The 24,003-nt window shown below is 42.0% G+C and overlaps 2 protein-coding genes across 4 annotated transcripts in view; one reads left to right on the forward strand and one right to left on the reverse strand.

Moving 5' to 3' along the window:
• Positions 1 to 1,116: 1,116 nt before the first annotated feature.
• Positions 1,117 to 11,508, reverse strand: Ormdl1 (ORMDL sphingolipid biosynthesis regulator 1). The gene is made up of 4 exons (XM_032901073.1): positions 11,421 to 11,508; positions 9,405 to 9,585; positions 7,142 to 7,277; positions 1,117 to 2,193 (listed from the first exon to the last, which is right to left on the reverse strand). The coding sequence occupies exons 2-4, from the start codon at positions 9,576 to 9,578 to the stop codon at positions 2,135 to 2,137; spliced, it is 369 nt and encodes a 122-aa protein (XP_032756964.1). The 5' UTR covers positions 9,579 to 9,585; positions 11,421 to 11,508; the 3' UTR covers positions 1,117 to 2,134.
• Positions 11,509 to 11,612: 104 nt separating this feature from the next.
• The window catches only part of Pms1 (PMS1 homolog 1, mismatch repair system component), an 87,731-nt gene continuing 75,340 nt past the window's right edge, over positions 11,613 to 24,003 (forward strand). The window contains exons 1-2 of one of the 3 annotated variants that reach the window (XM_032901070.1): positions 11,613 to 12,000; positions 21,345 to 21,482. In XM_032901070.1, coding sequence (XP_032756961.1) covers positions 21,351 to 21,482 — 132 coding nt within the window. In that variant the 5' untranslated portion in view covers positions 11,613 to 12,000; positions 21,345 to 21,350. Of the gene's footprint in view, positions 12,001 to 18,580; positions 18,643 to 21,344; positions 21,483 to 24,003 lie in introns of those variants that run through there. The other 2 variants (XM_032901071.1, XM_032901072.1) reach the window with 2 other exon arrangements.

Consider the following 24,003-nt stretch of genomic DNA (forward strand, 5'->3'; position numbering starts at 1 on the left):
TATTCAGTAAACACACACACACACACATATACATCATCAGAGAATGCAGAAATTAAAATATAAAGAAGCCAGATGTGACAGCTCACTCATGAAATCCTAACTCTTGGAAAACTGAAACAGGATGAATGCCAAGAGTTCAAGGCCAGCCTGGGGCCAGAGCAAGAGCCTGTTTCAAATGTCAAAGTAAATGAACAATTAAGATTAAGCTCCTAATTACAAACTATTATGAATATATAACAAATGCAAAGGGTTCTATAGATTAGTATAGGAGGTGAAGTCTGAGTAGTTTTTTGGACAGGAATCAGCCAGGCAGAATGAGGAAATAGAAAAGCTGAAACCAAGGCAAAAGTTCACAACAATATTGTTTTTTCAAAACTGCTAGAACATAGCCTACAGCCTATATTTGGTTTAGAGACAAGGTGAACAGAATAATTATGCCACACAAAGAGCTAGGGATCTTACTATAAACACAAAGGAGAATCCTCAAAGGATTTATAAATAGGTCTTGTATAAATACACATTTAAAAACATTCTAAGTCAAGTCTGAATAGAGGAGGGTAGAATTGAGGAATATGAAGAGGAACACTATTGTGACAATTATCTGATAAATGATGCTATAAGCAAGTTAATAGTAAAACAGTAAGTAGCCATACATAGGAAAAAGCATTAACACAATGTAGAAGTGGCCACATCCTATTTGCACAGGGCATTGCAGGCTTCTACCTCTCTTGGAGTGGCTATTACTGGAGTCCCCTTTGAACATGAAAAGGTCAGGGTGGGAATACAATGTTTTACCTTTGAAATTCAGTGGTCTAGCAGGCAGTAAATCCTTAAGATGAGATCTAGAGGGAAGTTAGGAACAGACCATTGTGGTGAGGATTAACTCAGGACTACAACAAGTTCCATTTATATGTTTGCTTTCAAATGTAAGGTGATCTAAATACAAGTATTGGTCTACAGATAGAAACTGAAAATATAGGTGGGCGGAATGATCTGGATAGAGTATACAGCATAAAGAGAATCAAAGCAAAGGATCATAGGAGATTACTAATATTAATGGATGGATAAAAATGTTCCGCGCAACCTCGCCAGCAAGAATACGCGGGGACACACGAATCCTTACTGCAGCTAAAACATTTATTGAATCTTAAAGAGAGGCCAGGCGCACCGGCATGGCGCGGCTTATATACACCCTAGTGCGGCGCATCCACACCTGATTGGTCGCTTACCCGTGATCTCATTAGGCATGCCCCGGAGTGGGCAAAGACCTGGCACGAAGGCACTCTTGCACATGCGCACACAGTTAACTTCCTGAAAGGAAGTCGGCTGGCGCGGCGGAGGCCAGCGCCATCTTGTAATGGCAAAGCTATCTCGGCCTTCCACGTGGGGCGCAGTGGAAGCCAGCGCCATCTAGTGGTGGTGAATGTTATTGCGGCCCTCTACATCTCCCCCTTATTATTTTATTAATAACAATAAATTATTGTCTCGGCTGGTCTAGGTCCCTGCAGTTACGTCCATCTGCTGTGGCTCCTGTCTTAGGTCGTTCCTCTATGTCACAGCCTTATCCGTCGAAGGGTAACCCTATCGCCACCGGGCCCCGTGTCTTAGATTGGTCTGTGCATGAGGAAAGTTGCCCGTCTCTGGATACCGCAGTGCTGTGTGACAGTAACTGTTTAAATGACCTAGGGCGAACTCTAAAAAGAGGCCAGCCAGAAAATGAGTTAGTGGGGAAATCATGATCACCCTATCGTGTGCAATGAGGAAACCTCAGCGATGTAGAAGGGCTGATCAAAGAATCATTGAGTCTCTCTCATCCCAGTGCAATGGATCCATAGATCCATGGGGTGCAAGAGCAGAGAACTCAGATACCGACTAATTTTTGAAGATAGATAACCAAATTTTAGGGGAGGCCCCTTGTTCAATGGCCACAAGTGCTTGAGTGATAACAGCCTTGTCACGTTTCTGTTGAGATCTGAGTTTGCAAACCAACCATAGCATGAACACTAATCCACAGCATAGGGCTGCACCAAACAGAGCCACCCCCACCCATTCTTTGAAGTACTAGGAATCCAAATCCAAAGAGGCAGTGTGAGGGCTAGTGGTAGTTTCCGAGGGATCCATCCGGGAGTCATTTCTAGGCATCAGAATTCTCCGTGTCAGTCGTTCTGGTAGCCAGAATGGGTTGTCTTCTTCCTGCGGGAAAACACAAACAGCTCCCCTGGATCTTATTAAAATAGGATCCGGGCCTTTCCATAGACCAGTCAGAACATCTTTCCATTTTACCATCTCTTTTGGTCTATCAGGCTCTGAATAGTGACGTTCGGCCGCAATATGGCCTTGGGCATCAAGATTTAAAAAATTAAGGGTGAATAGTGCCATGGAAACAGCTACTCTTGGTATTGAGGGTAGAGCCTCCTCGACTCCCCCTTTTTGTTTAATTAAATAGGATTTGAGAGTGCAATGGGCACGTTCTACAATGCCCTGTCCCTGAGGATTATACGGGAGACCAGTCAGATGAGTCACATCCATCTGGTGGCAGAATTGTTGAAATTTTTGAGAAGTATAAGCTGGTCCATTGTCTGTCTTAAGGAATTTGGGTTTACCCCAAGCGCTCCACGCCTCGAGGCAATGTTGAATTGCATTCGAGGCCTTTTCTCCTGTTAGAGGTGTAGCAAACATAATGCCACAGCATGTATCAATAGAAACATGCAGATACTGAAGTCTTCCAAAAGAAGGGATATGAGTAACATCCATTTGCCAGACCTGCAGCGGTCGGATTCCTCGTGGGTTAACTCCCACATGGGGTACAGGCAGGAATTGACAACAATTTTGACATTGGGTAACTATCTCCCTAGCTTCTTTTCTAGTCAAAGCAAATCGGCGGCGTAAAGTTTCAGCTGTCACATGAAATTGTCTGTGAAATTCTTTTGCTACATCTAATTGGGGGGACAAGGCAACTGTAATCACTCTTGTAGCTTGGTCCGCTAGGTCATTTCCATGGGACATTGGACCAGGAAGGCCCAAGTGAGCTCTAATATGTGTTATAAATACAGGGGATCTCCTGCTGAGAAGGGTAGATTGAATTTGTTGAAAAATTTGAGCAAGTTTGCTGGAAGGCCTGATTAATCCTGCCACTTCAAGAACCTTAACTGCATTAACCACATAGGAGGAATCTGACACAATGTTAAGCGGGCCTGGGAAGGTCTTGAGGACCTCTAGCACCACTAAACATTCCACAACTTGAGGTGAGGTTTCATTATACTGCTTAGATACTACCTTATTATTGACCACATAAGCACCTACACCAGTTTCTGACCCATCTGTATACACTACAACCCCATCAACAAGTGGTTTCTGAGACATTATGTGTGGGAACACAATGGCTTGGCTTAAAGCAAATTGTAGGATCGGGTGTTTTGGATAATGATTATCAATCTGTCCAGCAAAGGAAGTAACTAACACTGCCCAAGCATTTGAGGTAGCAGCTAATGTTTGAACCTGAATGGCTGTATATGGTACTATCAAAATTTTGGGTTCTTTCCCAAAATGAGTAATACCTGCCTTCAATCCGCGGAGTGCAAGCTGAGCAACCGCATCAGGATACCAGTCAATAATCTTAGCAGGAGATGCATTGGGATGGATCCATAATAAAGGCCCATCCTGCCACAAGACAGCTGTTGGTAATTGTATAGTTTTGAAAACACACAAATCAAAAGGCTTGGTCTCATCGATGCGCTGCAATTGAGCATCCTGTAAGGCACTTTCTACAACTTGTAAGGCCTGGTTTGCGGCTGGCATCAATGCTCTCGGAGAGGAGATATGAGAGTCCCCTTCCAAAATATCAAATAAGGGCTTCAACTCAGCAGAGGAAATCTTTAAAAATGGTCTCAGCCAATTTATATCTCCCAATAATTTTTGGAAATCATTTAAGGTATGTAAATGATCTCTGCGAATCTCTAATTTCTGAGGAACTATTTTTTCAGGATAAATGACCGATCCCAGAAATGAGCCAATTTCTGCGATTTGAACCTTTTCTGTAGCGACTTGTAGTCCCCATTGTCCCAATGTTTTGATTAAGATGGGATATGAGGTCTGTAAGGTTGTTAAATCTCTATCACACATTAGAATGTCATTCATGTAATGAGCCAGAAGCAAAGATGGAAATTGCTTCCTTATAGGTTCAAGGGCTCGTTGCACATATAGTTGGCACATAGTGGGGCTATTGGCCATGCCTTGAGGCAGGACCTTCCAGTGAAATCTCTTATCAGGTTCAAGATGATTAATAGCTGGTATAATATAGTAAATGCAAACCTCTGTCTGTCTTGTGGACACAAGGGGATGGAAAAGAAACAATCCTTAATGTCTATAATTATTATCTTCCATTGCTTAGGTAAGGCGGAGAGTAAGGGTAGGCCTCGTTGGATCGAGCCAAATAAACGCATCTGTGCATTAATGGCTCTCAAATCATGGAGAAGTCTCCATTTTCCTGATTTTTTCTTTATCACAAAAATAGGAGTATTCCATGGTGAAATGGACGGTTCTAAATGACCAAGCTGTAATTGTTCATTAACCAATTTAGTGGCAGCTTCCAATTTTTCAGAGGATAGAGGCCATTGAGGAACCCATTTTGCCTCCTCTGTGAGCCATGGGCATAGAACCCTCAATGGCACCTAGGAAAAACCCAGGCCCTGCCTTCCTATATTACCTTCTTGTGGGACCGGTTCTAATTTTCCTTGTTCCTTTTTTCCTAATCCCTTCCCTTCCTCGTAGCCCATTCTCTTCATAATCTTGACAGCTTGTCGAGAGTACTCGTTGGTCAATGTCAGTCCTAGACCCTGTAAGACATCCCTCCCCCAAAGGTTAACAGGAAGAGGGAGGACATAAGGAATGAACCTTCCTGATTGGCCTTCTGGAGCATGCCAGATCAAGGAGCGTGAGCTGACAGTGGGGCTGGCCTCATACCCTAGTCCTTGTAAGGAATGGGATGATTGAGTGACAGGCCATGCCTTAGGCCACCAACTAGAGGAGATAATGCTCTTATCAGCCCCTGTATCTAGAATTCCCATAAAAGTTTTCCCTTCTATATTCAACTCTAAAGAGGGTCTGGAATTAAGGTCCATCATTAAATAAGCAGAATCAGTCCTGGAAGAGCCAAACTTCGAGGTGCCTCTAGGGACCCCGGAAGAAGGAAAATGATCATGTAAGCTTGGAAGGATAATCAACTGAGCAATCCTGTCACCTGAGGAGATGGAAAAAACGCCTTGAGGGCAAGAGCAGAGAACTTGAAGTTCTCCCGTGTAATCTGGATCTATTATTGCAGGGTGAACAATAAGTCCCTTTAAGGTTAAGGAGGATCGACCCAAAATAAGGCCGACACTTCCCACGGGTAGGGGGCCTTTGTAGTCAGTGGGGACAGGTTGCACACCCATCAGTGGCATTAATATGAATTGGGTGGTGGAACAGAGGTCCACTCCTGCTGAGCCTTTTGTAGCTCTGTGAACCGTGGTGTCTGTCTGTTGTGAGCTGGAGTCCCATATGTTTTGGGGCTCTGAGACTTGGGGCCCAGATACCCCTTTTGCCTGCGGAGGCCCGGGCTGAATAAGCCTGCCTCTGATATCTTTAACTGAGCGACACTCACTAGCCCAATGATAGCCTTTCCCACACTTAGTACACAGTCCTGGTGCTCTCTTCTTTGTGAGGGCCTGACACTCCTTTTTCAGATGTCCTGGTTTGCCACAGTTATAGCAGACCCTGCGATCTCCTGTACCTGAGCACTTTTGGCCCTGTAGGATAGCAGCCGCGAGGCCGGCATTAGTAAGCGGGCCTCCAAGTTCTCGGCAAACTCTCAGCCAGTCCTGTAATCCTTTGCTCTTCCTAGGTGTAATAGCTGCTCTGCATTCCTGTGTGGCTTGCTCATAGACCAACTGTTCCACTAAAGGCATTGCCTGTTCAGGGTCTCCAAAGATCCTGCCTGCTGCCTCTATCATCCTAGCCACGAAGTCTGAGAATGGCTCCTGGGAGCCTTGTATAATTCTCGTTAAGTATCCCCCAGACTCTCCCTTCTTGGAAAGTGCCTTCCACGCCTTAACGGCGGCAGCAGAGATTTGAGCGTATGCTCCCCAGTCATAGTTTGTTTGATTATTGGCATACTGCCCTTGTCCTGTTAGCAGATCAAGTGTCCAATCTCTCTGATCGCCTTCAGCAATGGCATTGACTTTGGCCTGTGCCTGAGAGGCGTCATACCACAAGGCTTTCCATTCCATATATTGTCCCATATTAGGGAGCGCAGCCTTCACTGTTGTCTGCCAGTCTCCTGGAGTCATGGCCAGAGTGGCAAGCCTCTCGACTTGAGCAATAGTAAAATTGGCACTAACTCCATAGTTACGGACCGACTCGGCAAGTTCCATAATTTGAACATATTCTACTGGCGCGTGAACACGGCCTCCATCGGCGGCCTCAAACTTCGGAAATGCCTGCTGTATTTTTTTCTGTTCCTCTTTAGTGAGGAAGGAATCTGAGTGGAATCTCTCCATATAAGATGGAGAGGCGCTGGGACTTATAGGCTGGGAAACCGCATGGTTTCCACCTCCCACTTCCTTTTGTTTACCCAAGCTGTTAGCTCGTTGTTCATCTGGGTAGTGTCTTTCTTTTTCACAGCGAGCTGCCTCATCTTCTAAATCCTCTCCCTCAGAGGAGCTAAGCTTGTCTGTCTCTGAGCTATCAAGCTCTGAAGTCTTTAAATCCTTTACCGGATAAAGACTTCTCCTTTTCAAGACTTTTTTCTCCTTTCTCTGTTTCATCTCTCCAGGGGCGTTTTTTCCCCAATCTCTCGCCTCCGCAGATCTGAAGTCTTTGGAAGGGACTGTCTGCTTATTTTTATCTTTTTTCCTTGAGCTCTTTAATTTTTTACCCCACCCTGTTTCTGACATGCCGTCTTGTACTTGCCCTAGCGCTCTCTGCTTTGCTATTACAGCTGGGCGGCTCCCATGCGACCTCTGACGCTGTCTGGCAGCAGCAAAAAACTCAAAGGCCAATAGAGAAAGCACGAGGGCTGCTAAAACGATAACAAAACCTTCCACCGCATCTAGCAGGGGAGTGAAGTGGAACAGATCAAGACTAAGCATGTCTCTCAGGGCCTTACCTGCGTCCTGCAGCTTTTTGGATTCTCTCCACGGATGGAGGACCTCCTCTCTCAGCGCCTGGCGATGGTGTGGCGTCCCGGGTTCTCGGCACCAAATGTCCCGCGAGACCTCGCCAGCAAGAATACGCGGGGACACCTAAAACGTTTATTGAATCTTAAAGAGAGGCCAGGCCCGCCGGCATGGCGCGGCTTATATACACCCTAGCGCGGCGCATCCACACCTGATTGGTCGCTTACCCATGATCTCATTAGGCACACCCCGGAGTGGGCAAAGACCTGGCACGAAGGCACTCTTGCACATGCGCACACAGTTAACTTCCTGAAAGGAAGTCGGCTGGCGCGGCGGAGGCCAGCGCCATCTTGTAATGGCAAAGCTATCTCGGCCTTCCACGTGGGGCGCAGTGGAAGCCAGCGCCATCTTGTGGTGGCGAATGTTATTGCGGCCCTCTACATAAAAAGAAGACTCTGCAGGAGGTATACCTAGGACAAAGTGATCCCACAGAAGCCAAAATAAAAGTTCTGGTCAAAAGGAGATGACTAGGTTTCTAGTCAAGCATTTCTAGAAACCACTATTTAAAACTATGCACCACTCTGGGTATGCACCTTCTGTCCCACTTACTTGGGAAGATGAAATGGGAAGGTTACTTGAGCCAAGGAGTTCAAAGCCATCCTGGGCAACGTGATAAGATATATTCATTCTCATCCATTCTCTCTCTCTCTCTCTCTCTCTCTCTCTCTCCCTCCCTCCCTCCCTCCCCCTCCCCCCTTTCCTCTGTCTCTGTCTCTTTGAGACAGAGCCTCTCTATGTAGTCTTGCTTTTCTTGACCTTGTTAAATAGACCAAGCTGGCCTTGAACTTGCAGAGATCCACCTGCCTCTGCCTCCCTAATCAGAGGTTCGTGCAACCATGCCCAGTGATTCCACCTCTTAAACAAGTACAACAGTGATGTTCTATCAGAGTCCCTCACTTAAAATGGAAGAAGTATTTACTTATCTTTTCTACCAACCCAGTACCCTGATCATCAACCTCACCAACATTCCATATGTAAATTAACTATTAGTATAAAAACACCTATCTCCTTTCTTTCTTTCTGTTCTGCTCTAATAAGCAAGCATATAATCAGTTTGGATTCAGTTCCCTTTCCATTCTGCTTTAGTAATCACTTAAAGGTTAAGAAACCCTCACAGTGTTGGATGGGTTCTCTTCCTAATAGTCAACTTCCAAGCATGAGTAACATGCTCAGGAGTCAATGAAGTCTGTGACAATCTGTAGTGCTAATGTGGCAGGAGCATGAAACCAACAAGAAATATCTAAGGTACCATAGGACGCTGAAAAGTGCTTAGGTTAAAATGTTTATACTGAATAAAAAAAAGTAGTCAAACAATTTAAAAAAAAACTTTGCGGGGCTGGAGAGATGGCTCAGCGGTTAAGAGCACCCGACTGCTCTTCCAGAGGTCCTGAGTTCAATTCCCAGCAACCACATGGTGGCTCACAACCATCTGTAAAGAGATCCGATTCCCTCTTCTGGTGTATCTGAAGACAGCTACAGTGTACTTATATATAATAAATGAATAAATAAATCTTAAAAAAAAATTTTTCAAAAAAAAAAAAAAAAAAACTTTGCAAGGATCAAACCAAAAATGTTTATTAGACTTAAACAAAACCCAATTAATGTTCAAATATTCTAGTGAATCAATTTATAATAACCCAAATTATAATGTAATTTTTATTAAAATGGCAATCAATGAAAGTGTAATGAAATTAAAATGGCAAAAAAATGAAGTGTTAGAAACAGGCCTAACATTAAAGCCTGACAAGTAAGGAATCCTAACCAACATTAAAATTCTTCAAAATTATCTCAAGCCACTGGATTATATACATGTACTTATCTTTGCAATGCCAAGTCTGGAACTGTACATTTTAAATAGGTGACTTTTATAGCACAGCGCTGTTAACAAAACCCCTAAGTGTTGGGCTGGAGGTGTACTTCAGTCCAGAGCTTGCCAGGCATCCACAGGGCCAAGTTCAAATCCCAGTACTGAAGAGCAATGTGCTGTCCAAACACCACTAAGTTACAGATGTTATTTACCCTGTATTAAATACCTTCATGCTGTTATGAAACACCAGTAACTTATCTCCACTTTTCTCATCGCTCCAAACTGAAGCTCTGTACTCATTAAATAGCATCTCACTGCTTCTTTCCTTAACTCCCTGACATAGAATCTTAGAGCGCACCATATTGAAAGTAAAATGGAGTTCTTACCAGATTATGTATTATGTTTGTTACGGTCCAGGCAACAGGAACACTGCAGAAGGGGATGCTGAGAAATACAATGTGAAGCAGGCCAACTCCCAGAGCATATGTCAGCCACAGACCACGGCTGTTCATTACACGAGTATTGGGGTTTACCTCACTGTGGGCAACTCCAACATCCATGTCTGCTCTGTAGGAAAGAAATAAATTAACAGTGCCATAGCTGGAAACATAAACACCCACATTCTTACATGACAAAATGTTACTGCGATTTTCTCCCCTTCTCATCCTGACAGGGAACACACATACCTCCAAAATATACCTTCTACGGATGTCAACATAAGCAATGAAATATCAACGCTGGCTGTCACTACTGTCAGGCAGACAAAGCTTACTTGTACTGCTTCTTTTTCTAAAGCCTGTTTCCTAGCCTGTCAATTTAACTAGATGAAATAATAGGAAAGAAAGCTCAAACTGAATTCAGGTGTGTTGGTTCAGTCCCGTAATCCCAGGACTCAGGAGGACTGCCAAAATCTGAGGTCAGCCTGGGCCACATGACAATACCCTATTTCAAAATTTCTTTAAAAAAGAAAAAAATTACATATGTGTAAAATGTAAGCAGAGTGAAAGCCAGGAGCTAAATATATAATTGTGCAAGTTAGCAGGTTTCACTGTGATGTTTCAATATATGTCGATATCATGTTTCGAGGGTATCCCCTCTCCTTCCCATGGTAATCTAGCCCATTTTATATTTTCAGGTCATCTTTTTGCTTCCTTTTATTAGCTTTCCACATATTACTTTTATTTCTCTGTGGGGTTTGTTTTGCCAAATATGATAATCACCAATAAAATAGTATTTTAAAAAAATGGGGTGGGGGGTAGCAGAACTGGCTCAACCAGTCTGAGTGGCAAGATGCTAACATGTAATGGAACATTTTAACAATAGTCAGAGGTCAAAAGCAATTTGTTTCCTCTTTAATTTCCCACTCTCTTGAAACAAGGTCTTACTGTGTAGGTCAGGCTGTCCTCAAACTCCTGTAGAGTAGAGGGATTACAAGTGTACAAGGCAACAATGTCTGGCTTTGTGCCCCCACTTGAATAGTGAACCTAGAAATAACAAGCTGTTGATGTAAAATGAAAAATTTGCTGGGTTAGTTATACAAACTTGTACCACAACTAAGTTAAAGTCATGAATCTTTCTCAATATCTCTTTAGCCAAACTCTGTACTTATTTTTTTTCTTTGCCCCAGCCCCTCCCCCACCACACCACTGGCTTCCTCCTCCTTCTGTGTTCAGGAAGAAACACTAAAGAACTAGTATTAGTATTCAATTATCCTGATCATACAGTATGGGGGGGCATGGTCTGAGAGTTTAGTCTGTTACAATCAAACTGAAATGGGTATTGTCTGAAAGAAAGAATTGCACTAGAATACATTTCAGTTCCCATTCAAAGATACATAAAACCCTTTCCACTGCAGTGTTTAAAGAAAGGAATTTCACCCTGCTAAGCAAGTGTTTTTGGAGTGTAATGTTCTTCCGGCTTCTCAAGATGTTTGGAATAGGCAGTGATGAAAGTTACACTAAAGGAAAGTCTCGTGTAAATTTTGCTTCTATAATAACCTATAATGCATTTTAAAAAGTTAATACTTCGAACTAAATATAAAAAAATATAAAATGTAAAAAACTAAATATATAAAAATATAAAATATAAACAATATAGACTATTTAAAAAAAACCCTAAAACCCAAATCCAAAACCTGCTGGAATGAGCCTCACTTTCACACCTATGCTATACTACAAAACCTTTCCCTACAGGTAAGCGGCAGACAAAGACTTGCCCTTCCCAGACCTTCCCGGCCCGCGCACATGCACCCTAGGTCCCACCGACCCAATCGCAGCTGCACTTCCGCGGCGCACCGCCCACCTGCGGGCACCTTGGGTGCCCGGCGCGAGCCCCTGAAGCAGAGGAAGCTCGCTCTGCCGCAGGCCTTCCCGCAGCTAGCTCCAGGGAGCCTTCGAGCTTACCGGCCGCCAGCTCCTGGCAGGTTACAGGACAAATCCCGCGGCAGCTATAGTAGGTGCCCACGCCAGCGCGCCACTGGTGCGCCTCACCGCTCCCGGAAGGCTGCCAAACTGCTCTTGCGAGCAGCCGATTGGCTACCAGTCTCGCCCATCCCACTTCCCGCTGTGGGCGGGCCTAAGAGGAACGCGAGCGCAGGTCCTGTTGAGCGCAGGCGCGCTCCAGGAGAAGGACATCTCGCGTAGTACGGCCTGCTGCTCCGGGTTTACTGAGTGCCTGCAGCGGTGGGTGGTGAATCCCATACCTCTCGTGAGCTAGAAGGTAGTGTAATGGCGGACGGGCACGCCCGGTGATGCTCGGGGAGGCTGGAGGCGCCTCCCGGAGCCAGGTGCAAATGTGCAGGGCTTGCGCGCGCACGCTTGTCAAGCCTTCTGGGCTGGCTAGGCAGTAGTTGGAGCTCAGACCCCTGGGGTTCGAGCTGGGAAAGTTTTGTCTTGCTAGAGAGTGTAGCTCCAAGTAGTGCTGTGCGTTGTCTCATACAGAAAGGTGTTAATTTGCGTTTATCCCCGATGAAAACAGTCACGTGTAAGTATATCCCAAAGAGATGTGAATACCAGAAGTTCATCTCATTGAGGAAGGGGAGAAAAAAAGATTTAATTGCTCCATTTTCTTCCTGAATCATCATTGAAAGTACATTTTCTTTACCTTGGTGATTTGTATTTATAAAACTTTGTGAGTTTTATTTCAGAAGTAATTCTGGAAAACATTTTAAAGTTGGCAGAATGCTTGCATGTATGTGTAGATATCTTATATTTATGTTGGTTCTATGTAATGGTTGGAGTGGATTCTTTTTTAAAATTTGTTGTTTGCTCCGTAAAGTCCAAGTTCTCTAATCTTCTTGCTTTCGTACATCAGTTTCTCTTTCTGATCACCGCATATTTCTAGTACTGTTGATTGGCTTCAGTAGACATGAATTCTTTTCCAACACTAGGACTGTTCCAATACTAGGCTTGTCCTCAGTAGGTATGAATTCTTTTCCGACATTCCATGTTTTGTTCTGGGACATGCCTGGCAATAACCCTTTGACTTTTCAGAAGAGGCCTTTAAGTTGCACACCACTTAATAATATGCCACACTCCTGAATATGTTTTCAACATAGATTCTCTGCCCTCAAAGCAGTGTGAGCCAAAAGGAAGGGACAAATAAATAAAATAGCCATTTATGGGTTTGAATTAAAAATAAGGAAGGGATGCCTAATCTCTTGGGAGATTGGAATACAGAAGAAGAGTTTTGGGAATTGGCACAAGATATCCCAGAAAAATGTCATGTGACTCGGAATCCTACCACATCTAGATAAAGAGAGCCACATTGTAGTATGGCCAGATTCGTACTATGTGTACATTTGGAAAATAGGATGAAATTAGAGAAATAGGGTAGTAGGGAATTTGGACTTAACGTACTTAGCAATTGAAAAATCTTAAAAATTTAAAGTAGGGTAGCAAAGATATTTAAGTTATAGAAACAGCTTATAAATATTTAAGTCCAGATATCAATTTGGTAGTGATTGAAATCGTTCAGAGGAGAAATACTAAGGGGCTGACCAGAAGTGGTATTGGGAAGAATCCTCTTCTAATAAACTCAGGAAGGAGCAGAAATAAGACCAGGTGTCATGTATCTGGGAGTTCTTACAGTATTGTTGAGATTTTTAGCTTGCTTGCTTGGCAAATATTGAGGTGTGGTTTTCCAAGCCAGAATATGCATGTGTCTTAGAAAGACGGTAATCTTCTGCGAGTTAACAAGCTTTTCCATTTCATTGTAATAGATGTGTAATATGTGTTGAGGATTATAAGAGATAGTCCACAGAGTTCCTATGTTGGCTATTAATTTTATTACCAAACAAATTATAGAAAGAAAGAGATTCTGATATAATAAAATTTATCTTGTCTCTTAGGTCATCTAAGTATGATATTTAGAAGGAAGATAAATAAGGCCCTGGAATCCAGAAATTGCTAGGCAGTACACTGGATCAGGGGAATGTATTGGCTGGTATTTGTCACCTTGATACGACCTGGAGTCATCAGAGAAGAAAGAACCTCAGTTGAGGAAATGCCACCATAGGATCCAGTTGTAAGGCATTCTCTCAACTAGTGATCGATGAGGGAGGACACAGCACACTGTGGGTGCTGTCATCCCTAGGCTGGTGATCCTAGGTCCTATAAGAAAGCAGGATGGGCAAGCTAGGGGAAGCAAGCCAGTGAGCTGCACTCCTCCATGGCTTCTGCATCAGCTCCTGCCTCCAGGTTCCAGCCCTACTTAAGTTCCTGTGCTGACGTACAGTGATGGACTATGATCTAGAAGTATATGCCAAATAAACCCTTTCCTCCCCAACTTATTTTTTGTTCGTGATGTCTCATTGAATCAATAGAAACCTTAACTAAGGCTGGGGATGAATTGAAGGCCAGGAGGTACACTGGGCTGGGGGATGGACTTCTTAGTGTCTCTGGTTAATCAAGGACTGGTCAGCATGATTAAAACACCGAGCTTGCTCCTCTTTTTTGTTTTTTTCATTCAGAGATAAACTATATGATCCCTTGCTCTCAAAAAGTTACGTCGTTGAGGATAAGATTTTGACAAACATCCTGTGCGTGATGCAAGCCAAGTACTTAAAGAATATGGGAAAGAGAAGGATTATTCCAGTGGGTAATCAGAAAGGATTGTTGTGACCGACACTGTAACTGATTCATTAAGAGGAAGTTGAGTAGCGGGGATACAAATAGAGTTTAATAACAAAGGAAAATGGAGTTCTTGACTATGGTGACCACTAATACTAATGTGTTATTGGAGACAGCAAAGCTAAGTGCAAAGGACAGGGAAGTAAGATGATAAGGTCTAGTTTACAGATACTTACCTGAGGCAGCAGTGGCAAGTATTGTTAGAAATGCCTGTCACATGGCCATACAGATTTATGTTTGGTCATATTCCTCAGAAGCCAAGAAAAAGCAAAGACATCAGAAACAGATAGAACTATCTGGGAAGTGAACAGAATGGTCCCTCACTAGGGATATAGATAGATATGGTCCCTTACCAGGAACATAGCAACAGTAAAGTGATTGTCTTGCATGACCCTTGGTTTGATTCTAAATACCAAAGCAAAGAAAATATCAACATAGGTCCCAAGGAAAGGGGTTAGTGCCTGCAAAGATCATTGTTGAACTCAGACTTGTACAAAGGCGGGTGTAGTATATTCTGTTTGTCAACTATGTTAGAAATGATTTGGTGGTAGGGAATTTGTAACACTGGGTAAGGGCTCAACCTTAAGTTTAGTCACAGAAAAGGAGAAAATTGCTGGCATAAGAGGGCTGAGGGAAATGGCTAGGTTTTTTGGTTTTCAGGTCAGCATGCTTATAGGGAGACTAAATTGACAAAGGGAGGTGTAAATGCTAGTGCCTTTGTCTATTCTAGCTGTTAAAGAACCACGAGCCAGGAAGCTTATGAACAACGGGCTTCTTGTAATTCTGGATGCTGTCAAGACTGAGATCCAGGCAAATTCAGGAGCTGGTGACTGTCTTTGGCTCAGAGGTGGCATCTCCTTCCTGTGCCCTTGAAGAGTGAAGATCTAGGACTTCCTCTCTATGCTGTATCCCAGACATGAGGACTTTACCCTCCTGACCTGATATATCCCAGAGGGTCCTAGTAACTACTATTGGGAGCATAAGCATTCAGGCCACAGGAGTTGGGTAGGAGAGAGGGGACTTTGGTCTGACACTGCCGAAGGAACAAGGCAGTAGAGAATCATGTTATGGAACCACAGGACACAGAGGGATGGTGACAAGTTGCTGTGAATTGCCATGATCTCTGATAACTTGAATAACAAAACGTGGGGTAAAATTAGCAATTTGAAAAAAAATTATTTTGAAACATTGTAGAAAATGAGACAAAATGATTCTGAAGACTTGTTGGGAAAAATAAAGCCAAAAAGGTCTGGATGAGATTATGCTTTGTGCTGAATATATCCAAACTTAGGGGCATTGGGGCTTCTACTAAGAGATTTACAAGAAACCCATTAGTTAGTGGATAGTTAAGTGATGATGGAGATTCAAGCCTGAGAACTCCAAACTACTGAGTTCAAATCTTTGGGTAGGCGCTTCTACATAATGTTAAGATGGGGCTGGGCCCAGAGTGAGTTCAAGACTATGGTGGCACATGCCTTTAAGCCCAGCATTCAGGAGGCAGGGCAGGCAGATCTCTGTGTTTAGGACCAGCCTAATCAATATAGGGAGTCCAGGACAGCAGGGATCTGCTACACAGAGAAACCCTGTCTTGGAATAGAGATAGGGGAGGGGAGGATTAGGGGAAGAGAAAAGATAGGAACTGGGTTGCTCATTTAGCAATATGAATGAGTGTTAGAGCATCTTGAGTTCTTTTGAGATTTTTATAGACACTACCATAATAAGCCTCTTTATATATTTACTTATCTCATTATAACCCTATTATGTTGTTATACATTATTATTTCATTTATAAAGCCAAAATACTGTTTTGCTACAATCAGAGTGAGAGTTAATCACATTTTATGCTTTTGTGCTGTTTTAAATCTATTATCCATTGTAAAGGCTCTGCATAGCTGTGAATTCTCCGTAGGTTATTTGGCTGTTGTCTACTTACTGTATAGTCCAACCCGAGGCCAATCCAAGCCTTAGAATGCAAGAAGGCACACTTAGAAATTTTTATCTGTGAAAAAGCATTAGTTTGTATGGATGTGTTAGCTTTGATGGAGCATTGCTGTCCAGTGTTCTCCATTTGTTGAGAACTCCAAAGTGCCCATATTACTGGCCTTCTTCATTTCAAACAGCTTACCCTAAAACTAAATCAAATCATTGATAGGTAATTGTTAGTATTAGAAACAAATTCCCACTGTGCTTCTACATAATGATCTCACATCATAAGATTTATAGTCTGTCCTGGTGACACACTTTGGAGACTGAAGTAGAAGAATTAACAAGATCAGGTCCTGACCGGCCTACAGAGTGAGTTCAAGACTAGCCCTGGCAATGTACTGAGACCCTGTCTCACAAAGAAAAGAGGCATATGCAAAGCCCTGGGTTCAGTCCCCAGTACCAGAAAATAATAATTACTTTTTTAGGCCCATGGTGATAACCTGGTTTGCCAGAATTTATGAGTAGTTTTCAAGGGAAACTCCCTTTTGTTGGGTCATGAAGAATCGTAGTGCTCCATCTGTACTTTTGTCAGGATAATTTTGGTAGGTCTTTGAACACTTCATCTTCTTGGGCCTTTTTGGTTGGGAGACCCTTCTTTTCTATTTCCTTAGGATTGTTTAACTATTTATCTGTTCCTGATTTAACTTGGGTACTGTATCTGTCTAGGTCCATTTTGCAGATTGTCAAGTTTTCTTTTGTTGAATAGGTTTTATAGTAAATCTGATGATTTTTTGAATTCCGAATCTGTAGTTATGTCTCCCTTTCATTTCGATTTTGTTAATTTGGACCCCTCGTTACCCATCTATCTTTATCAAAGAACCTTGTCTGTTGATTCTTTCATTATCCTTTTGTTTCTACTTGGTTGATTTTCTGAGTTTGATTAGCCTATGTTCAGCTTTTTTGTTTTAGGTGTGCTGTAAGTTGCTGACATATTTCCTGTTTCATCTCAGCGCTTTGATCCCTGTCCGTCCAAAGTTTGGGTATGTTGTACTCTTTTCATTAAATTCTAAAAAGTCTTTTAATTCCTTTTCTTATTTCTTCCTTGACCAGGTTATAATTGAGTAGCAATTGAAGACCAGTTTTAGGTCATTGATTATTTCTATCTTCCTTTTTTGACCAATTATAGTCAATTTTGGAGAAAGTACTTGTTTGGAGAATCAGATATCCTTTGCTTTTAGGTAGAAATCGCCTATAAATATCCGTTAAGGAAGTTCACCACTTCATGACCTGGAAATCTCCTACTATTATTGTGTGAGGTAAATGTGTGTTTTGAGCTTTAGTAAGGTTCGGCTGCCTCTTGTATTTGGTCTGAGAGTTCTCTTGGTGATTTTTCCAGCTTTTTGGATGCTTTGTTGGTCTGTTCTCTTTGTGCTTCTTTGTCTTCTCTATGTGGAAAAAAGTATTGGTGAATTATTTGAGCCCAGGAAGTTATCCTCTTCTCAGAAGCTTATCTACAATCCCAGCATAATTGTTACAGCGCCTGTCCTCCGGTCTCCTCACATGACAGCTGGTCTTTCTTATATTGTCTGAGAAAGAATCCTAAACTGACCTTTGGCTTTGTGCTTCGTGTACTCTCATTTTGTTTAAAACTAGATTCCTTAGCTCCGGTTCATTGTTTAAATACATTGTTAGTTAGGTGGAATTAAGGAGATTCGTAGAGTATTTTGTTTGTTTTGTTTTTACAGTTTTTTGGTCCCTTCTCCCCAGTAATAACAACCACAAAGACCTTCTTAACATTCTGAAGGAGTTACATGTTGTCAGGCTAATCTTCCCAAAATGCTTTCTGAAGTTAGGTGTAAATAAAAGCAGATGTAACGCCCCTCCCTGCCATGTGGACACCTGTAATTCTAGCACTCAGGAGCCGCAGACAGGAGAATGACTGCCAGTCTGAGGTTTACTCAGTGAATTCCCAGCTGGCAAGTGCTGCATACCAACAGCAGCAAAAATCCTCCTGCATGGCTTTTAAGTACCAACGTGTTCATTTTAATTCTGGTTGTTGTTGCTGTTGTTGTTGTTGTTAGTTTCTTTTTGAACAAAAAGTTACATTTCCTTGTTGGATCATCAGACGAAGGACCCTCTGTTCCCTGCACAGAGATTTTTCACATGATTAGAAACATGATTTTCACATGATTAGAAACATGTTTTAGGTCTGGAGTTTGACTCGTTTGGATTAAAAGTGATTTGAGATTCTTGATAGCCAAATCCAAAGGAGCTGCCTGGTCTAAAAAGGCACCGTAAGACTCCAAAACATTTGCATGATTAATGATGTACCAGGGACTCGGTTACATGGCTGAATCGTTATCCGCACCCCAAAAATGCCAGCATCATGTGCTCATTGCCAGCCAGGCATATCTCAGTTACACTCACGATAACCGTCCTTATCGTTCTTAAATTATTGACAGCTCACTGGTGCTTTTTAAGAAGTCTTTGAAATTCATTTGTCTCTGTGATTCTACTGCCCTCAGTGAGTCAGTGAGCTGATATGATGAGCTTGGACCAGGACATTTAAGGTAAAGATCTCTAACTTTTGAGAAGCAGTCAAGCCCAATCACTCAGTTATTCTGTTTTTTTTATCTCTGTTTATTAACCTAAAAAAAAAAAAAAAGAAAACTTCGAAGACTAGTTATACATATTATACATATTTGTAGAGTTTGTAAGGCCAAGAATGGGATGAGTTTACCAGGGCTTAATCAAGGGGAGCCTGGTGAGTCAAGTGACATCAGCCTGAGGCTTAGCAGATGTGGGGCAGACATCCCTGTAGTTCTTTCTGTGTTTTGTGTGAGTTGGAGTGGCCTTGAGTAAGTTGTGGTTCTGGCCATCTTTTGTGATATATTGTCAGAAAACCATGTATAAGAATGTTCCTTATTCCTGGCTCTTTGTCCTTCTTTCATGGGACAGAACAGAGGAAGGTCAACATGAAACAACCTTGATCTTGAGAACATTTCCACTTATTGTACACATCTTAAATGGTGATAAGATGCCTGGAGGGTGTTTCATTTTCACACTTAGAGATTAAAAGCAGTTCATATATGAAGAGCTCAGCACAGTGTCTAGCGTGCTAAATTTCATAAGGGAGGGGCTAAGTGTGAAGCAAAAGACTTGATGAGAAATAGGAACTCATTCCATCCGGGTTTGACTGTGTAATTAATTTGATAGGAATACCCTGAGTTTGACCTGGCGGCCCCAGCAGGCACTTGGAGTTTAATAGGAAGGAAATCAGAATTATACATATATTCAAAACCCTTGGAGAGAAAAAGAAAAACATCAGTTTTCTTCCATTTACGCTAGTGAACTTTCTGTCTTATTTAGTTGTTAAGTTGGCATGAAAATAATGAGTTTTATTATGCCATTTTCGTTCATACAAGTGTTATACCTTGTTCCAGTTTGTCCCCCTGCCCTGGTGCCCTGCTAATTAAGGTCAGAGTCTACCATTGTCTGGATAGCCTTCTGAGTTCAGCACAATATGGAGGACGTCCCTCACTGACAGAGCTTCCCCTTCTCTGACCTTGTCTGGGGAGTTCAAACACCCCTACACACCTCTACCTGTAGAATGTCACATAGCCTTAGTTAGATAACAGGTTCAACTTCCTTTCTGCCAATAAGAACCCATTCAGCTAGCAGTTGATATTCATGAAAATGCTTCCCCATGATGATGATGTAGTGACCTTTGCCCATTCTGGATATTCTGACCCTCTGACCCCCATGCCCAAAATTATATAAGCCTTGAACCATGATCTCCAGGGGGTAGGGAGACCACACTTCTCTATTCCCAAGTCTTACTCGGTTTTTTGTTCCTTCTCCCTCCATTAGTTAACACTCCATCTGCTCTCAGATACTTGTGTTCTGTTACCCTCTTTTGTTTTTACCTTCTTCCCCTTCCCATAAGATTGCTTTCCCTTGTCTGGAAAGATGGCTCAGAGGTTAAGAGGTCTTCTAGAGAACCAGGGTTCAATTCCCAGCATCCATATGCTGGTGAAATGATCCACTGAGATGGTTTTTGACAACCACTCTGATTAAGCCAATTAAAACTTTTAGTCCTTTTTTTGTTGATGGCCAGATCAAGAGTGGACTCCTGCCTATGAAAACCCTCTTGGTGCTCAAACTCAGGAGTAAGACGTTTTAAAGGCAAACACAAAGTTAGATGAGGGTCAGAAAGATTTTGAAATCACTTACGGTAGACTACTGGGGACATTCTTATTCAAACCACCATCATATGTTTTTAAAGTATAACCAAATGATCCTCATTATTTCATTGAACTCTTGCCACATGACCTTTTCCATTTCTATTAGTAATTAGAATCTTCTCTTTGTTTTAATTTGTCTAGGGCTTTCCCAATCTTGCTTGTTTCTGATTAACAACTCTTTGACTTTGTGTATGTGTTGGTTTTGTCTCCCTTCTGAGTATCTGGGGAGTCCTGGTGAGTAGCTCTCTCTCTACTCAAACCTAATCTGTTTCTAGGGGAGAATCTGTTTGAAAGGGTCTTCTGCTTACTTTCCCCTGCTGTGAACAAGACTGTACTGCTGCCTCTGGCTCAGATCATTTTTCAGTATTGCCCACCTTTTCCCCTGCACTTAGCTTTTCTGCCATTGCATATGTGAATTCCTCTTTCTCTCTTTAAAAGTAAAGTCCATTTTGTTTTATTTTTTAATCAGTTAAACATTTTTTTTTATTATTTTGTTGTAATTCAAAGCAAATGGCTTCTGCCACCCCCTATCACCACTTTCTTCTTTCTTTTTCTCCCTCCAGCTCCTTCTGTGTCTGATCTGTTTTTTTTTCTTATTCTGATGCTTCTACTTTCCCATCATGTGGCGGTAACTACCAGTCTGCTGTCTTTCCTGAAAATCTACTTCTCCTGGGGTTTTTAGAGCTGTTGGGTCACTGCACTTGTGAGAGGTAACTCATTATGTGTCTCAAGACTTCCTGGATCCAAGTCTTGACCCTGTGTTTTAGTAACTGAATGAACTTAGTTTCTCTTTGAATGCTCCAGTAATCTCACTAAGTAGAGATGGTAATGGTACCTGTATCCAAGGATATTAGTAAGAAATTAATTATCTGACTATGTGAGTTTGAAGTACAGTCTTGTATAAGTAGTGGCTCAACGCCGGTGAGCTCTTATGGTGTCATCTAGTGTTGTCTGCTCCGTGAGAGTCAGCAGTATTTAGCCATTCTTATTTTACTCCTAATGATTCTTTTCTAACTACTCTGGTGCAGGCTAGGATGAAACAGTTGCCTGCAGCGACAGTTCGCCTCCTGTCCAGTTCTCAGACAATCACTTCAGTGGTCAGTGTTGTGAAAGAGCTCATTGAAAACTCCTTGGATGCCGGAGCCAACAGCATTGATGTTAAACTGGTGAGTGTCCCTGTGAAGCAAATACCTCTAAAGTAAAATGGGCCTGACCGATTGTCCTGTTACATTGTTGATGTCTTTTTTTCCCCCAGACATTGGACATTTTGGAGCACGTCTTAAAGAATAAATCGTAATTTAAACTAAGATTATAGTAACACTGAAGGAAATTACAAAAGAATACAAATGCTAGATAGGAAGGAATCTTTTACCCAATCACTCGATTTAATATGTTTTCTTTTAATGTTTGTCCTTAGTTATTCATATGACTTAAACCCCAGCTTCTGAATGACCAGCAAAGTATGTGCTGTGTGTGCTGGCAGGCTGTGCCTACAGCACCTCACTATGAATTCACACTGTTGTATATTACAAGTTATTCTTACTGTACATGCTAAGTTTTCTACCCTTATAGATACATATGCATGCAATTATGGAAATAAAGACTTTAAATATTTTTCTCTCATCATTTCTCAGCACATAAGCATGTAAATATCTCTATTTTCAAGTTATTTTATATCAGGATGTTACATTTTTAAAATTTGCTGTAACCTCCTATAAAATCAAAATCAAATTATATACTTCCAACATGCAATGGTACATGATGTACAGGACCATTCTAAAAAGGAGGAAGAGGTGTATAATGAAGAAATAGTGGATAAAGGTAAGACTGAAGCCAAGCAAGGCAAAGTCCAAATCCTACAGCAGTGAGTCCAGGGAGAAAGGGCTTTGGATGGCCCTTCAGATCTCCCATTGCTTTCATCTCAGTTGTCTGCAACACACTTCTCACCCTTGGGCTGGTTCTCCCAAACACAGCTTTCCTCAGTAGACATTGCAGGCTTCCGGCATGTTCAGCATTGTGGAGTCTCCAACATAATTCAGGCTTCACTAAAGTGAAGCTGTTAAAATAGCTCCTCTCAAGCCGTCACCAGGCCTTCATATGGGGACCCACTCCCCGGTCACACACCTGGTCTAGGCAGCTTTTCTTAACCAAGGAAGAAGGTTCCACAATGCCTTTTCTCTTGCTCCTTGAATTGTATTTGTATAAGGTTTGATTTGTTGGTACTTCTCTTTGTTGTATAAGCTTCCCTTCACTTCCTAGGTCTTTTCTTCTACAACTTGCAGGATTAGCTGGGTAGGGTCTTGCGCTGTCAACCCCACCCTCTTTACTGCCCCCACCTCCATGTCTTTCAGCACAAACCGAGGCTCCAACTTGATATTACATCCTCTGGTGCTCTTTTGACCCTCGAAATGTGTTTATATTTCTCTTTGCCCTGCCTGCTCTTTATACATTATACAGTGGAGTCATCCTAAACTATAAGGACATTAATCCAAAACTTTTCAACTTAACCTCAGGCACATTCTTAGGACAAGGGCAAAAGGCAGCCACATTCTTTGCCAAAGTATCCCAAGAATGTCTCTAGCCTAGTTGCTAATATTATTCCCCTGTGAAAGCTCCTGAGTTGGGCCTCTATAATCCAAATTGCTTTTAGCACTACTGTCTTCCAAATTTGTACTAGGGTGACCTATTAAACCCCACTTGCAGCATTCAACAGCTTTCCTGTCCAAGGTTCCAGTGTTTTCCATAATTCTCCAAAAAGCAGCATGGTCATTCTGTCACAGAACCCTAATCACTGGGACCAACTTAAGTCATAGTTACTGTTCTATTGCCGTGAAGAGGCACCATGTTGTAGGCAACCTAGAAAGCATTTAGCTGAGGGCTTGCTTACAGTTTCAGAGGTAAATCTATTATCATGACAGGAAGAATGGTGGCAGGCAGCCAAGCTTGGTGCTGGAGAAGTAACTGAGAGCTACATCCTGATCCACAAGTTGGAAGCAGAGAAAGGCCCTGGACCTGAAAAGGCCACATCTCCTCATGCTTCCCAAAATAGTTTCATCAACTAGGATCCAAATATGAGCCCAGGGGGCCATTCTGATTCAAACCACCATAGTCCCTAAATGTATTTATGCAGTTCTGTAAAACATACATAGACCAAGTATGTTGTAAGTATTGACAATTACAGAATCAGGTGATCAGACCTGAAAGATTTCAAGATGTTCTGTGCTCTAAAAACAGCAAATGTTCCTCCAGGATTTAAATATGTAAAAATAAACAAGCACCTCTATCTATCCCTTCAATGTGCAAATCTGTATTCATTCTTAATAAATGATAAAAACATGTATAACAAAGTATCTCAATTATTAAATATTGGATTTGTATACCTATTTTATATATCACTATATACCAGAAATTGTGTAAAAATTTGGGGAATGAAAAGAAGAAGTTTAGGAAGCACCCAACGGTGCTCGTGAAACTGCTCATTTTAAATTTAATTTCATTTTTGTGTCCTCCCTACCTGTTCGTTATTTACTATATACGAGTTGTGTAGGATTATATTAATGAAACAAAGAATATGGTTTTAAGTATCTAATTGTCAGATTTCTTTTTTGTTGCAAGCACTATGACATTATAATTCTGACAGGGGCACTCTGTAAAAAGGATCTAACTTTTACTTATCAGCTAAAATCC

The sequence above is a fragment of the Rattus rattus genome, chromosome 4 (assembly GCF_011064425.1).
Source record: "Rattus rattus isolate New Zealand chromosome 4, Rrattus_CSIRO_v1, whole genome shotgun sequence".
NCBI classification, from domain to species: Eukaryota; Metazoa; Chordata; class Mammalia; order Rodentia; family Muridae; genus Rattus; species Rattus rattus.

What these genes read in the sequence shown, in the direction of transcription:
- Ormdl1 (XM_032901073.1), bottom strand. Translation starts at nt 9,578, where the DNA reads ATGGATGTTGGAGTTGCCCACAGTGAGGTAAACCCCAATACTCGTGTA. An exon ending in CAAACATAATACATAATCTG is followed by an intron (nt 7,278 to 9,404) that starts GTAAGAACTCCA and finishes TAAACGTTTTAG; the next exon opens with GTGTCCCCGCGTATTCTTGC. An exon ending in CAAAAAGCTGCAGGACGCAG is followed by an intron (nt 2,194 to 7,141) that starts GTAAGGCCCTGA and finishes GTTTTCCCGCAG; the next exon opens with GAAGAAGACAACCCATTCTG.